We start from the raw sequence: 14,059 nt of genomic DNA on the forward strand, positions 1-14,059 counted from the left end.
ACGGATGAGGAAATTGAGTTTCAAAGTTTACTAAATTCAAAGCCATTAGTAGTGGCTCTAATGAAATAATCATCCTTTTTTTTTAGAGCCTGATTATATAGTAGAGGCTCTTTGTAGAAAATTAAGAAAATGTGATAATGTATAAAATGAAAATAAAATTGTCTTCTAGCCCTGGCCTGTGTGGCTCAGCTGGTTAGAGTGTTGTCCTGTAGACCAAAAGGTTGCAGGTTCGATTTTGGTCAGGGCACATACCCAGATTGTGGGTTCAATCCTGGGTCAGGGCGTATATGAGAAGGTGACCAATCAGTGTTTCTCTCTCCCATCAATGTTTCTCTCTCTCTCAAAATAATGGAAAAAAAGTATCTTTTTTTAATCCTCAGGTGAGGATTAAAAAAAAAATCTATCCCAGTATCCAATGAGAATTACTAGTAACATTTTTATTTTCTTTCCATTCTTTTTATTTCTGTTTGTTTGCATTTTTAACATGGTTGGTTACGTGGTAGATGTATAATTTTACATTTTCCCTTCGTTTACTTGGTAGCATAGCATAAGCGTTTCCATTATTATTATAAATGTATTCTAGGCATTTTTAATACCTTCATTACATTCTGTTATTTTATGTACTGAAATTCCTATTATGCATGTAATTTGTTTTCATAATAGTGGTTTTTAAAAAATATTTTATTTTTTATTTTAGAAAGGGGAAGGGAGGAAGAAAGAGAGGGAGAGAAACATCAATGTGGTGCACATGGCCCCCCACTGGGGGCCTGGCTTGTAACCCAGGCATACTCCCTGACTGGGAATCAAACCAGCAGCCCTTGGCTTCATAGTCTAACGCTCAATCCACTGAGCCACAGCAGCTAGGGCTCATAATAGTGTTGAAAGAGTATTTTTGTGTCTGAGGTTAGGAACATATTTCAGATTATTTCTGCAGGAGTAGAGTGACAGGATCAAAGAGCATAAATGGTCTTAAGAATACTCTCAATTTGTATTACCAGTTTTTATAAAACACATTTATTTCCAAAAAATGCAAATGAGACTGTAGTCTCACAAACATGGAGTATTATCATTGTTAATTTTTAAAACTTCACTTGTTAATTTGATAGAGAAAAAAGTATTATTTATTATTTTAATTTTTCAGTTTAATTAAACATCTTTTTAAAAAGATTTTATTTAATTTTAATTTTAATTTTATTTTATTTTATTTGAGAGAGGGGAAGGGAAGGAGAAAGAGAGGGAGAGAAACATCTTTGTGTGGTTGCCTCTCATATGCCCTCTACTGGGGACCTGGCCTGCAACCCAGGCATGTGCCCTGACTGGGAATCAAACCGGCAACCCTCTGGTTCCCAGTCCATCACTGAGCTACACCAGCCAAGGCTAAATTAAACATCTTATAAATTAATAACAGTATTTATTACCAGTGTTTTCCCATGTCCTTTCCCAATGGGTTTTTGTTTGTTTTTGTAGTCACATTGAACAGTCTTACAGGATTTCCATTTTTGTTTAGTTCTTTTATATTTAAAAAGGACTGATAGAAAAAGAAAAAGGAATTAGTTTTGTTTTCCAAGATTGGAAGAAGTGGCATTAATAAAGTATTGCTTGTTATATCTTCTATGTCAAATGAATTAGGAAGGGAAAGCCTATATGATGCTGACAAAATGGCAAGTATCATGTAGCATTGTTCGCTTGAACTTAAGGATCTGGGTTTTGTTTTGTTCTGTTGGAGGAGGGGCTCAGAAGCTTTCCCCTACACACAACGGATGCTGTTAAAGATAAGCAGTAATGGCAGTTACTCTGTGCTAAGTGTGCTCATGCCCTACTCCTACATGGTAATAGTAGTAATAGTAGTCATCATCTCAGTTCCTTCTTATAGAGGAAGACACCGAACTTGCTCAGGGTCACATAGCTGCTACCCAGACATAGGAAGCTTTTTGGCATCTTGTCTCAGGTGTAAGGGCTTGAATAACAAAGTTCATATTTGAGTTTTCTTCAGTACCTGTTGTTACTGACATTTAGCAGATAATGTAGTAGTTAAATTGACATTAGAAAATATTTCCTTGAACAGGGTTGTTTTTTAAGAATATGGAGAAAGCCTTTGCTGCTTGAACAAGAGGTGCTCTGTACCCTGTACATTTCATCTGTTCAGTGTCTAGAGCTTGGAAGAGGTGCATCTCTAATTTTTTAGGAAATTACAGTTGATGATTTCAGTATGAAAATGGGCACAGTACAAGGGGTGTTGAAATAAACTTTTCAATATTAAAAGCTTTAAAAATTATTGGCTTATATTTAAGGTAACCAAGCAATTTATTGACTCTTTTTATGAGCAAGGAAAGAAAAACCATTTAACTATCTTGGTGTCTGCCAAGAAAATTAAACTGACTTGAAAGCTTTGCACTGATAGTTAATGGCACTGAGTACATGCTGTTGTTTAAAATAATACGTCTGGTCAGTCCTTTGGCTCAGTCAAACTACAGCTGTGAAATGGTAAAATGAGATGGCATAAAACCAATGCATTGCACGGTTCATGTCTCTCTTGAGCAAATATTTTATTTCTCTGACAGAAATGATTGCTTTGGGAACTCATTTTTCATCTTGAACTATACTTGCAGTTTGTAGTTCTTCCTTCCAATGCACCCTTTTAGTGATTTACCATAAGCAAAGGAGAGAAACTGCCAGCATTTTAACTGTGACATGCACATAATTTTGAGATTGAATCCCAAGTTATGAAGCTGTGTGAAAGACTACAGTATACAAATAACATGGAGCCACGTCTGTAGTGCTTGAAATAAGTGTGATGGCATCTAAAATGATTTAGGTAGTTAAGAAATTTAAAAAATAAAACCTGAAATGACATCTCATGGCAATGATGCTTACTTCTTTAAATACTGGTTGTTCTTTTCATGAAAAATGTTGTTTCTATAGTACTGATCACTCTGAGGTTAGTAGACATTTACCAAGCTAATAAAAGTTATGTAGAATTGAGCAACGTAGGTGGTCAAGATGGCAATGTAGGCAGACATGATTTGCCTCTTCGCACAGCCACATCAAAATTACAGCTAAAATATAGAACAGCCATCACTCAGGAAGGTCAGAAATCAAGTTGAATGGAAGTGTGACAACTATAAAATGAAGTTAAATGGAAGTCTGACAACTGCAGAATTGAAGGAACCACATCCCTCCAGACTGGTAGGAGGGGCACGGATGTGGAACAGCCTGACCCCACACTCAGGTGGATAAAAATTAGGGAGGGATATCTTGGGAGTGAAGAATCCAGACCCATAGCAGGCCCTCCAGCCCAGGGTTCTAGTGTCAGAAAGGTAAGTCCCCACAACTTCAGGCTGTGAAAACCAGTGGGGATTGAGTTGGTGGAGGAGGCTGCTGGAGCACCAAGCAGTTACTCTGGGGAACCCACACACGGACTCACCTACTCAGACTAGCTCCCTCTGAGCTCCAGCATGGTGTGACAGCCTGAAGGGCAACATTGGTGTACAGGGAGAGACTAAAGTATCTGGCATTGGGATGAGCAGAGCTCACTGTCCCTTTGCTGAGCCCTCCCCACACAGAGCCTGTAGGCTTGTGCCATATCTGAGACTCCATTAACCTAGCTAACACTGTGTGACCCACCTTGGAGATCCACAGAGGCTCTACCCCACCCAATTTACAGGCCCACCCAAACTGCTTTTCCATATGAATGGCTGGTCTGAGCTCCTAAATCTTACCAAACAAGGAACAGCCGTCTTCAGTGAGCCCTAGCAGCAGCCAGGTTAGAGTCACAGCTTGGCTTCACTTGGGAATCTCCAAGCCCAGCTCCAGTTGCAGTCATCTCAGGTGGCTTTATAGCTCAGTGTACCCTGGGCAAAACACAGGTGGGGGCTGACCTTGGCCTGCACCACCAGGGAAACCCTAGGGCCAGCACACCCAGTAGACAGCTGCAGACCACAGCAGAGCACCACCACCCTGCCCCTGAACACCTGACCTTCCATGGAGGGCAGAGGTGGTGTAAGTGGTCACAGCCTGTCCTTGCAGGTCACTGGCCTGGGTAAAGCTCTCTATTGATTTTGCCAACAGCAACCAAGGCTCAACTACAAGAGGAGGGTATACTGAGCCCACATGAAGGGCGTGCCTCAAATACCCAGCTTGGGTGATAGAGGAGGCTGTGCCACTGGACCCTATAAGATACTTCCTATATTGGGCCACACTACCAAGACATGGAGCCAAAGCTGCTTTACCTAATACATAGAAACAAACACAGGGAGGCTGCCAAAACAAGGAAACAAGGAACATGGCCCAAATGAAAGAACAGACCTAAACTCCAGAAAAAGAGCTAAATGAAATGAAGATAAGCATCTACCTGATAGATGCTTATGGAGCATCCATAAACTGCAGAGTTCAAAACACTGGTTATGAGGATGCTCAAGGAACTTAGTGAGAACCTCAGCAGCATAAAAAAGACCCAGTCAGAAATGAAGGATACACTAATTGAAATAAAGAACAATTTACAGCAAAACAACAGTAGAGTGAATGAAGCCAAGAATCAAATCAATGATTTGAAACATAAGGAAGCAAAAAACAACCACACAGAACAACAAGAAAAAAAAAGAATTAAAAAAATGAGGATAGTATAAACAGCCTCCAGGACAACTTCAAGAGGTCCAACCTTCACCTCATAGGGGTGCCAGAAGGAGAAGGGAAAGAGCAAGAAACTGGAAATCTATCTGAAAAAATAATGAAAGAAAACTTCTCTAATCTGGTGAAGGAAATAGACATACAAGTCCAAGAAGCACAGAGTCCCAAACAAAATGGATGCAAAGAGGCCCACTCGAAGACACATCAGTATTAAAAGACCAAAGGTTAAAGATAAAGACAGACTCTTAAAAGCAAGAGAAAAGAAGTTAGTTACCAGAAGGTTGCCAGATGGGAGGGGGGAGGGGGAGAATGGGTGAAGAGGTGAGGAGATTAAGAACTGCAAATAGGTAGTTACAGAATAGCCACGGGGATATAAAATACAGTGTAGGAAATGGAGTAGCCAAAGAGCTTATACACATGATCCATGGACAAAGACAATAGTGGGGGGATTGCCTGAGGGAATGGGGGGTGCTGCATGGGGGTGGACAAAGGGGGAAAAATCAGGACAACTGTAATAGCAAAATCAATAAAATATGATTAAAATAAAAAATTATGTAGGATGAAAGTTTTATATCACTTTACTGAAGATTGAAACAGTGACTGAACACTTCTTGGCAAAAATTAGATGCTATTTCGGGTGTTTGTATTAATGAGACAAATGACAACATTGCCTCACATTTACTACGATGGAATCCTATAGTTCTTTATTATAAGTACTTGAACACCCCTTAAGTCAAAGCATAAATTCCAAATCAGTTAACCACTGAAAATTCTTGATAAGGTTACACTTGTAAGGAACATGTTTAATCCTATTTCCCAGCACAAATATTCTAAGGAAGTTCCATTATATTCATATATTTGTCGATATTAGGGCCAATGAAGTGGGGCCTAGTGTCTTCTATGACACTCAACACTGAATTTACTCTTTCAATAAATATTTAGGGAGAATCTGTTATGTGCCAGATACTGTTCTATAAACAGATTCAGCAATAAATTAAAAACAAAAATCTCTGCCTTCATGTAACTTAAAATTTGGGGAAAGCAGTACAGGGACATATGTTCAGTGGATGTTTAATTTCATTTGGTAAATAAATGTGCTTTACTTAATTTCGGAATAAGCTGAAAATGTAATACAGTAATTTTAGCTCATATTGCCTTTCCTCCAAAGAAATATTACAAAGCTAGATGATTCACTCAGGTTTATCTTCATGATCACTTCCTACAAATTCCTATACTTACTGTTCCTGAAGTTTGTTATGGTATTATAACAGAGCTCGTGCCTGCACTGTAGATCATGGTTTTCCAGGCTTTTGGGTTTCACAGGCCAGTAATATTTTTGAAATTAGGGAGATTGATACAACGTTGCCTGTTTTTAAGTTTGCCAAATACGGATGCTAAAAATAAAAACTGTTGTCATCATTTTTTAAAAGAAAGGACATTTGACTTTTTTTAAATTAAAGTGTGAAACTATAAGCAAATTTAATTTAATAACAATTACTATAGAATGATACAGGGATATCTCTATTACTTCTTACAACCATTTATAATAAAAAATTATCTCAAAAAGTTTATCTTTTTTAGAGATCCACTGTGTTTGTTTTTCTTGTATTTTTTCCATTACCATTTATCCCCTTTTACTCCTCTCCCCACTGCAATCACCACAGTATTGTCCATGTCCATGAGTCAGTAACTTGTTCCTTTTGGTTCCTGAGTAGAATTACATTGTATAAGCTAACCACAATTCATTTATACATTCTGTTGATGGACATTTGTTCCAGATAAAGCTTCTATAAACATTGTGTACATACATCTTCATTTCTCTTGGTAAATACTCAAAAGTGGAGTTGCTGGTTTAACTTATAAAAGATTACCAGTTGGTTGTACTATTTTATGTTTCCACCAGCATTGGATGAAAAGCCAGTTGCTTTGTATCCTTGCCATCATTTAGTGTTGTCAGTCTTATAATTTTAGCCATTCTTGTAGGTATGAAGAGGTGTCTCATTGTAGTTTAAATTTGCATTTTCCTTATGACTAAATGATGTTGAGCACCTTTTCCTGGGCTTATAGGCCATTCATATATCTTTTGTTCTGTTTTCCTTATTTTTTATTTCTCTCTCTTACTGAGTGTAGAAATTCTTTGTATTTCAAACACAAGCCCTACCTCTGTATTTTAGGCTGGGTTGCCAGGAAAATACTCTGACAAGGAGATTTGCTTGAAGAAAGTTAACTGGGGAGTGCTCTTGGGAGTAAGGAGTGTGAAAGAATGAGCTGGATTAAGCAGATGGGGAAATTGAACTGTAATTCAGTGGCAGTAGCAGCCTCAGCACACCCCACAGCAAGGCCCTTCAGAGATATCCAGAATGAAGGCAAAGGGGCGGGCTTTGTCCTCCCTCCAGATAATCAAGTGGACTAGTCAGTGGACATGGACTGCCCTGGGACGGGGAGGTACTTCCCTTTGGCCCAAGGTCTGTCCCTCAGAGGGATTCATCTGTGAGCCAGTGGTAGGCGACACTCCCAGCAGCCGGGGGAGCAGTGTCTCTGACCTGAAGGGGGCTGATGGGGACAGTGTTTCCACAGCATCCACCACGGATTGTATGTATTGCTGACATTTTCTTGCAGTATGTAGCTTGTCTGTTCATTTTTTAATGGATCAGCAAATATTTTAAATTCTGATGTTGAATTTTGTGTTTTTGTGTTCTCACTACACAATTTTGCCAACCCAAGATTGCAAAAGTATTTTATTCATAGTTTCATTGATTAGAGAGAATGATGAAAAGATGAATTAATTACCCTATCAGTCTGCACCAAGTGAAACTGGTTTTCCATCTTGTATTGTTCATGCTCTGACAGTTTGTCTCAAATGAATGCTGTGATTAGCAACACTGGTGAGTTTAGTAACACGGAGAAGACAAAGACTCTTAGAATAGCTCAGTATTAAATATTAAAATAGTAACACCATTTGTTTGGTGTCATTTTTCTGAAATGCTTTAATCACTTTATTCTGTTTCCTCCTAAATCTTCACAAAACATGTGGAAATACTCTTATTTTACAGAAGAAAAGTTGAGGTACTGAATTGTTAACTAAGTTGGACATGGAATCAGTTGTATCTCCCAAGCCAGTGCCCCAGCCACTGGATACATTTAGAATCTTCTCAATGTATACGTTGCTAATAATGACCATCCTAGATGTTTGAAGGGCTGACCTGGCCTATGTGCTCAGGTTGTGGGAATTCTCCACTTGCTATATGGCAGGTGTTGGTGCTGGTAAGCAACTGTAGTTCCCTTGTTTTCAATAGAGACACAATGAAAATGACCTATGGATCCCTTCTTCCCAAATGGGAGACACAATGAGCTATAGATCACTTCCTCTTTCCCAAACAAGGAGGAGGTAACATTTCAACCAGACTTTCAGCTAAGAACTCATTTTCCTCTAGAGATACACATACATTCCTTTCCCTAGCCTTATAGACACAAGTTCATTAGTACATCAGAGCTAATACAGCCACTTGTATTTTGCTAACCTCATAAAGGAAAGTAAATAGAAAAGTAAAGTACATGACATACCATTAAATTATTGAAACTTTTTCATGAGGAACATACATAATTGCCCCTTACAGTTTTTTAGATCATTTTTTACACTGCAAAGACTCCAGGAAGCCATAGAGGGTATACCACTACTTCAGGAAGTTTTGAAACATAATCCTTTTTATTTTGTGTGTCAGGAGGCAGCTCTCAAAGAAATCTGGGTTAAAAAAAAAATTGGGATTAAATTGGCTTAAAACTGTTTATGGCAAACACATCAAGTTGTATTCATTAAATATCTACAGCTTTTTTTATGTCTACCATACCTCAGTAAGTGGTTTAAAAAACCCATAGAACACTTTAATATTGAACTAAGCACAATTTTTTGTTATATGAGTAATACATGTTCATTTTAGATAAATTATAAATGTTTTATAAATTGTTATAAAGTATTGTATGTTATGTGTATAAATTATAAAGTAAGAAATTTGTTAACATTTAATTTATACTTCTACATGTATACTTTTTGTTAAAAATATGATATTATCAAAAGTCAAAAACCATGTTGTCTGCCACCTGCTTTTTCCTCATAGCAATACATTATGAATTTCTATAGCCATAAGTAGACCTATATCATAATTTTAATGGCTGGGTGTTGTGGTACTGTGATGAAGTATTATAATATATTTAGTCAATCTCCTCTCTTGGACATTTAGGTTATTTTTGGGTTTGCACTCTTAACAAGTGCAGTGGTCATCTTTGTATAGTTCTTTCTTCTTTAGGGTGAATTTCTAAAAGTGAAGTAGTTGAATAAAAGAATTCATGTTTTTGAGATGTTAAATCTGAATTGCCAAATTGTGGTTCAAATAGATTACAGCAATTCACATTCCTTCCAGTGTTAGGCAAGTGTGCTTATTTCTCCCTATTATGGGTAGCATACAGGTTTTCCTACAACACTGCCAAGCTTTCAAATTTTAAAATATCATCTTCAGCCCTGGCTGGTGTAGCTCAGTGGATTGAGTGCCGGCCTGTGAACTAAAAGGTTGCGGGTTCGATTTGCAGTCCAGACACATGCCTGGGTTGTAGGCCAGGTCCCCAGTAGGGAGTGCACAAAAGGCAACCACACATTGATGTTTCTCTCCCCCTCTTTCTCCCTCTCTTATCCTCTCTCTAAAAATCAATTAATCAATCAATCAAGTTTAAAATGTGATCTTCATGTTTTAACTGGCATTAATTATTCAGGAAGCTGACTCTTTTCTCATTTTCACTGGCCTTTGTAAATTTTGGTCTCACAAATGAGCAGCTTACAGTCTCGATTAGATACTTCAGAACTTTTTTCTATTCATTGAACGGTTTCCAGTCTTTTCAACGGTTTCTTGTATTTTCTTTCCAGGAACGACTAAAGCTGGTGACAGTTTTGGGTGCTGGCCTTCTCTGTGGAACTGCACTGGCGGTCATCGTGCCTGAAGGAGTACACGCACTTTACGAAGATATTCTTGAGGGTGAGAGCGAGAAGGGCCTTCTTTGAGACGTGTCATTGACATGGAGGGTTGAAAGGAGCTTAATGATATTTTTTTCTGAATTCAGTTCAAGTTTGCCGTGGAGTCTTCCCTAAGAAGAGTTCTTAAAATATATCTTTTCAAATCTTTGACATTGAATATCCCAATTCATGAGTACCACTTAAAGATTTATTTGCAATAATGTATGAATTTAAGTCTTTCAGAATATGACTGACCTTTTTTTAAAAAAAGATTTTATTTATTTCTAGAGAGAGAGGGGAAGGGAGAGAGAGAGGGGAAGGGAGGGAGAAAGAGGGAGAGTGAAACATCAATGTGTGGTTGCCTCTAGTGTACCCCCTACTGGGGACCGGGCTACAAACCAGACATGTGCGCTGTTTGGGAATCGAACTGGCAACCCTTTGGTTCGCAGCCGGCACTTAATCCACTGAGCCACACCAGCCAGGGCAGGTATAAATTTTTTATAGATCCCTTTTCAGGTTAAGGAAAGTTTTTTCTATTTTTACTTTGCTGAGAGGTTTGGGTTTTTTTCTTAATCTTAAATGGATGTTGTCAAATGCTTTTTTTTAGTCTGTTAATGTGGTGAAATGGAGTGATTTTCAAATGTCGAACTAACTTGTATATACCACCCTCTCCACCTCACCCTTGGCTGTTATGTATTATCCTTTTTATATATTGCCAGATTCAGTTTGCTAATATTTTGTTGAGTTTTGTGTCTGTTCATGAGGAATATTGGCCTGTGGTTTTCCTTTCTTACCAGGTTTTTATATGGTTTTTGTTATCAGAATAATGCTGGGTTTCTTAGGATTGGGAAGTATTTCCTCCTCTTCTATATTCTGGAAGAGGTTAAATATTTCTTCCTTAAATGTTTGCTGTAGTTTACCAGTGAAATCATCTGGGCCTGGAGTTTTCTATGTTGGAAGATTTTTAGCTATGAATTCCATTTCTTTAATAGATATAAGACTATTCAAGTTCTCTGTTTCTTCATGAGTGTACTTTGGAAGTTTATGTCTTTCAAGGAGTTGATTCATTTCTTCTGAGGTGAAGAATTTATGGGCATAAGATTGTTCATAGTAATCTCTTATTATCATTTTCATGTTTATAATAATTTCTTCTTTTTTATTCCTGATGCTGATAATTTGTCTTCTCTCGTTTTAACTCGGTCATTCTGGCTAGAGGTTTTTCAGTCTTTTTTTTTTTTTTTTAAGAACAATATTTGATTTCATTGTTGTTGTTTTTCTGTTGATTTTTCTGCTTTCTATTTTATTGATTTCTGTTCTTTATAATTCTTTTTGCTTGCCTTAGGCTTTATTTGCTCTTCTTTTTCAAATTTCTTTAGGTAGAAGCTTATTGATTTGAGATCTTTCTTCTTTTTTAATATAAACAGTTAATGCTATAAATTTCCCTCCAACCACTGCTTTAATTACATCCCAGGAATTTTGATATGTCATAGTTTTATCTTTATTCAGTTCAAAATATTTCTAATTTTCCTTCCAAATTCTTCTTTGGCTTATGTCTTATTTAGAGGTGTTATTTAATTTCCAATCCTTTCCCAAGATTCTTTCTGTACTGATTTCTAGTTTAATTTTATTATTTATGGTTCTGGCTGGTGTGGCTCAGTGGATTGAATGCTGGCCTGTGAACCAAAGGGTCACCAGTTTGATTCCCAGCACATGCCTAGGTTGCAGGCCAGCTCCCTGGTGGGGGGTGCTTCGAGGCAGCCACACATTGATGTTTCTCTCCCTTTTTTCTCCCTCCCCCTCTGTCTAAAAATAAATAAATAAATAAATACATAAATAAATAAAATCTTTAAAGATTTTTATTATTTATGGTCAGAGAACATACTTAGTATGATTTGAATAGTTACAAATTTGTAAGTGCTTTTTTTAATGGTCCAGAATAATGGTTTGTCTTATTGAATGTTCATGCACACTACAAAGAGCATGTATTCTGTTGTTATTTGGTAGAGTGTTCTATAAATTTCAGTTAGGTCAAGTTGTGTGATAATATTGGTCTTCTATATCCTTGCTGATTTTCTAATTGTTCTATTAATTACTGAGATAGGAGTATTGAAGTCTCCAAGGATGATTGTGAATTTGTCTGTTTCTTCTTTCAGTTCTATTAGTTTTTGCTTTATGCATATTGAACCTCTTTGGCTAGGTGCCTACACATTTAGGTTTACTGTCTTATTGATGAATTGACCTTGTTCTCAAGTCCACTTTATATGATATTGATATAGCCACTCCAGCTTTCTTTTGATCAGTATTTACATGGTATATCTTCTTGCATCTTTTCACTGTTAATCTATGTCATTTGTTATATTTCAAGTGAATTTCTTATAAATAGCATATAGTTGGATCATGTTTTTTAAATCTAATGTGACAATCTCTGTCTTCTAATTGACGTGTTTAGACTAGGGGTTGACCGACTGTTTCTGTGAAGAGTCAGATGGTAAATATTTTGGACTTTGGGAGCCGTGTGATCCCTGTTGGTCCTGTTCAACTCTGCCCTGGTAGCTAAGCTGACTGACCCTCTCCTCTTTTCTCCTTTCTGCTGCTGGGCCATTCAGTGAATTTACTGTTTCAGATAAATTCTAAAATTTCTACTTGGTTCCTTTTTATACTTTGTTTCTTTGCTGATAACACCCATTCATTTGAAGTGTGCTTACCTCAGAGAACATAGTTTTAAGTCTTGTGTGTATTCTAGTGTCTGAGTTGTATTGGGGTTGGGTTGGTTATCTTTTCCCTTGGTAATTGGTTATATTTTTCTTTTTCTTTGTATGTCAAGTAATTTTGAGTTGTATTCTGGACATTTTAAATATAAGAATTTGAAATTCTGGGTCCTTTTAAAATCCTCTGGAAAATGTTTCTTTCTTTCATTTCAGCAGGCAGTTACCCTGGTTGGGTTCAGACTGCCAGTTCAGTGTTGCCTTTTTTGGGTGATGTTTCCAATTTTAGTTCAATTTTCAAAGCCTTTGCAGTGCTGCTTTGGGTATGTCATGTCCCTGCAGATTTCGGGGGTGAGTCTCAGACTTGTGTCATTTATACACAGGGTTAGGGGGACAGCACCCCCAGCTCTTTCCAGTATTTCTCTCATGCTCTCTGGCTCCTAAGGGACCCAGAAGTTTCTCTAGGAGTTTTAACTGCCTGTGCTGTCATTGCATAGTTGCATGTAACCTGGGCTGCTTTTAGAGCAAAGTGAACAGAATAACTGAATTTCCCTCCATACTTTTCAGATAATTGAGAGCATTTTCCTAGTTACTGTGGCCAGAAAGATGGGATTTTTCTTGGGGTTTTAATTCCTGCGTTAGTGCCACTCATTCTGCCATTGGGGCTGCTTTCAAGTTAGGCTGGGAAAGAAAAAAGGAGGGAAGGGAAAAGGGAGTGGGAACTTCCCTGTACACTGGTACCTCTCAGTAGCCCCTTTTCCTGGTCCTTTGGTCCTTTTGAAGCTTTTGCTGATCTCTCTCTTCTTGATGTTGTTTAGTTTTTTATAGTCCTCAGGTAGTTACTGCAGATGTTTTTTGAACAGAGTTTTGATCTTAATTAGTACATGATTGAGACTATACTGGATTTAATCCATTTGGCCACCACTGGAAATCTCCATCATTCTTTATAAAAAGTAAATATTTTTAGGTAGCTTAACCATGATACTAGCTTACTTAAACTAAGCTGTCTCCAAATTTTCCATACCTCTCTTCATACTGATGAGTTTAGTTACAGTCGTTATAGTTTCTACTGCTTTATCTTTTTCTCCCCTCACCTTTTCCTTCTCTTTCCTTATTTGTAGATAAAACCAGCTTTTCTCTAAATTTGAATAAAGGAGTTTGTTTACTTGTTACAACAGCTTATGGCTTAGTTCTTCCATGGACCTTGTAATTATGATAATTAACAGATTTTTTTTCAGAGCTCAGTATACCATGTTAACTAAGTGCTCTGATACTTTAATAAGCACTATTAAATACTAATTAATGTAAAAAGGCATCTCTCACATATTCTGTAATTATAGCTCTAAAACCACTGGAATTAGTTATCAGCATTCATGTGAGAAAACTATCTTTCTATAGAAACAGATTTTAAAAACATAGTTTATTGAGTACTGCAGTAATTGTTAACTGTGGAGCTAAAAGTTGAAACCCCCATAATTCCTCAGAACATGTTTAGGAAAGCAGGCTTTTGGGTCAAAGACCTAAATATAAATGTGATGTATTCATAGATAATCATTGAGACTGTTGTTATGTGGAATGATTCAGTAGTAATTTCCCACTTTCTGCAAGAGAGGTACACTTACCAGCTTATGGCTTTTCTCTGTCATTTTGCTCTACATTTAAACTTAAAAAAAATGTATAAGGATTCTGGCCTTGAAGCATTTATGTTTTGAGTGTCAAATATGTG

At 37.3% G+C, this 14,059-nt stretch overlaps 1 protein-coding gene across 2 annotated transcripts in view; it reads left to right on the forward strand.

Annotated features, from left to right (window-relative positions):
* The window catches only part of SLC39A9 (solute carrier family 39 member 9), a 43,935-nt gene that overhangs the window by 9,741 nt on the left and 20,135 nt on the right, over positions 1–14,059 (forward strand). For both annotated transcript variants that reach the window (XM_045822582.1, XM_045822583.1), the window contains exon 2: positions 9,542–9,650. In XM_045822582.1, the coding sequence (XP_045678538.1) occupies positions 9,542–9,650 (109 nt within the window). The remainder of the gene's footprint in view (positions 1–9,541; positions 9,651–14,059) is intronic.

This window comes from Phyllostomus hastatus, unplaced genomic scaffold, assembly GCF_019186645.2.
Source record: "Phyllostomus hastatus isolate PE091 unplaced genomic scaffold, TTU_PhHast_1.1 phas_scaffold_501, whole genome shotgun sequence".
In the NCBI taxonomy this organism is placed as follows: domain Eukaryota; kingdom Metazoa; phylum Chordata; class Mammalia; order Chiroptera; family Phyllostomidae; genus Phyllostomus; species Phyllostomus hastatus.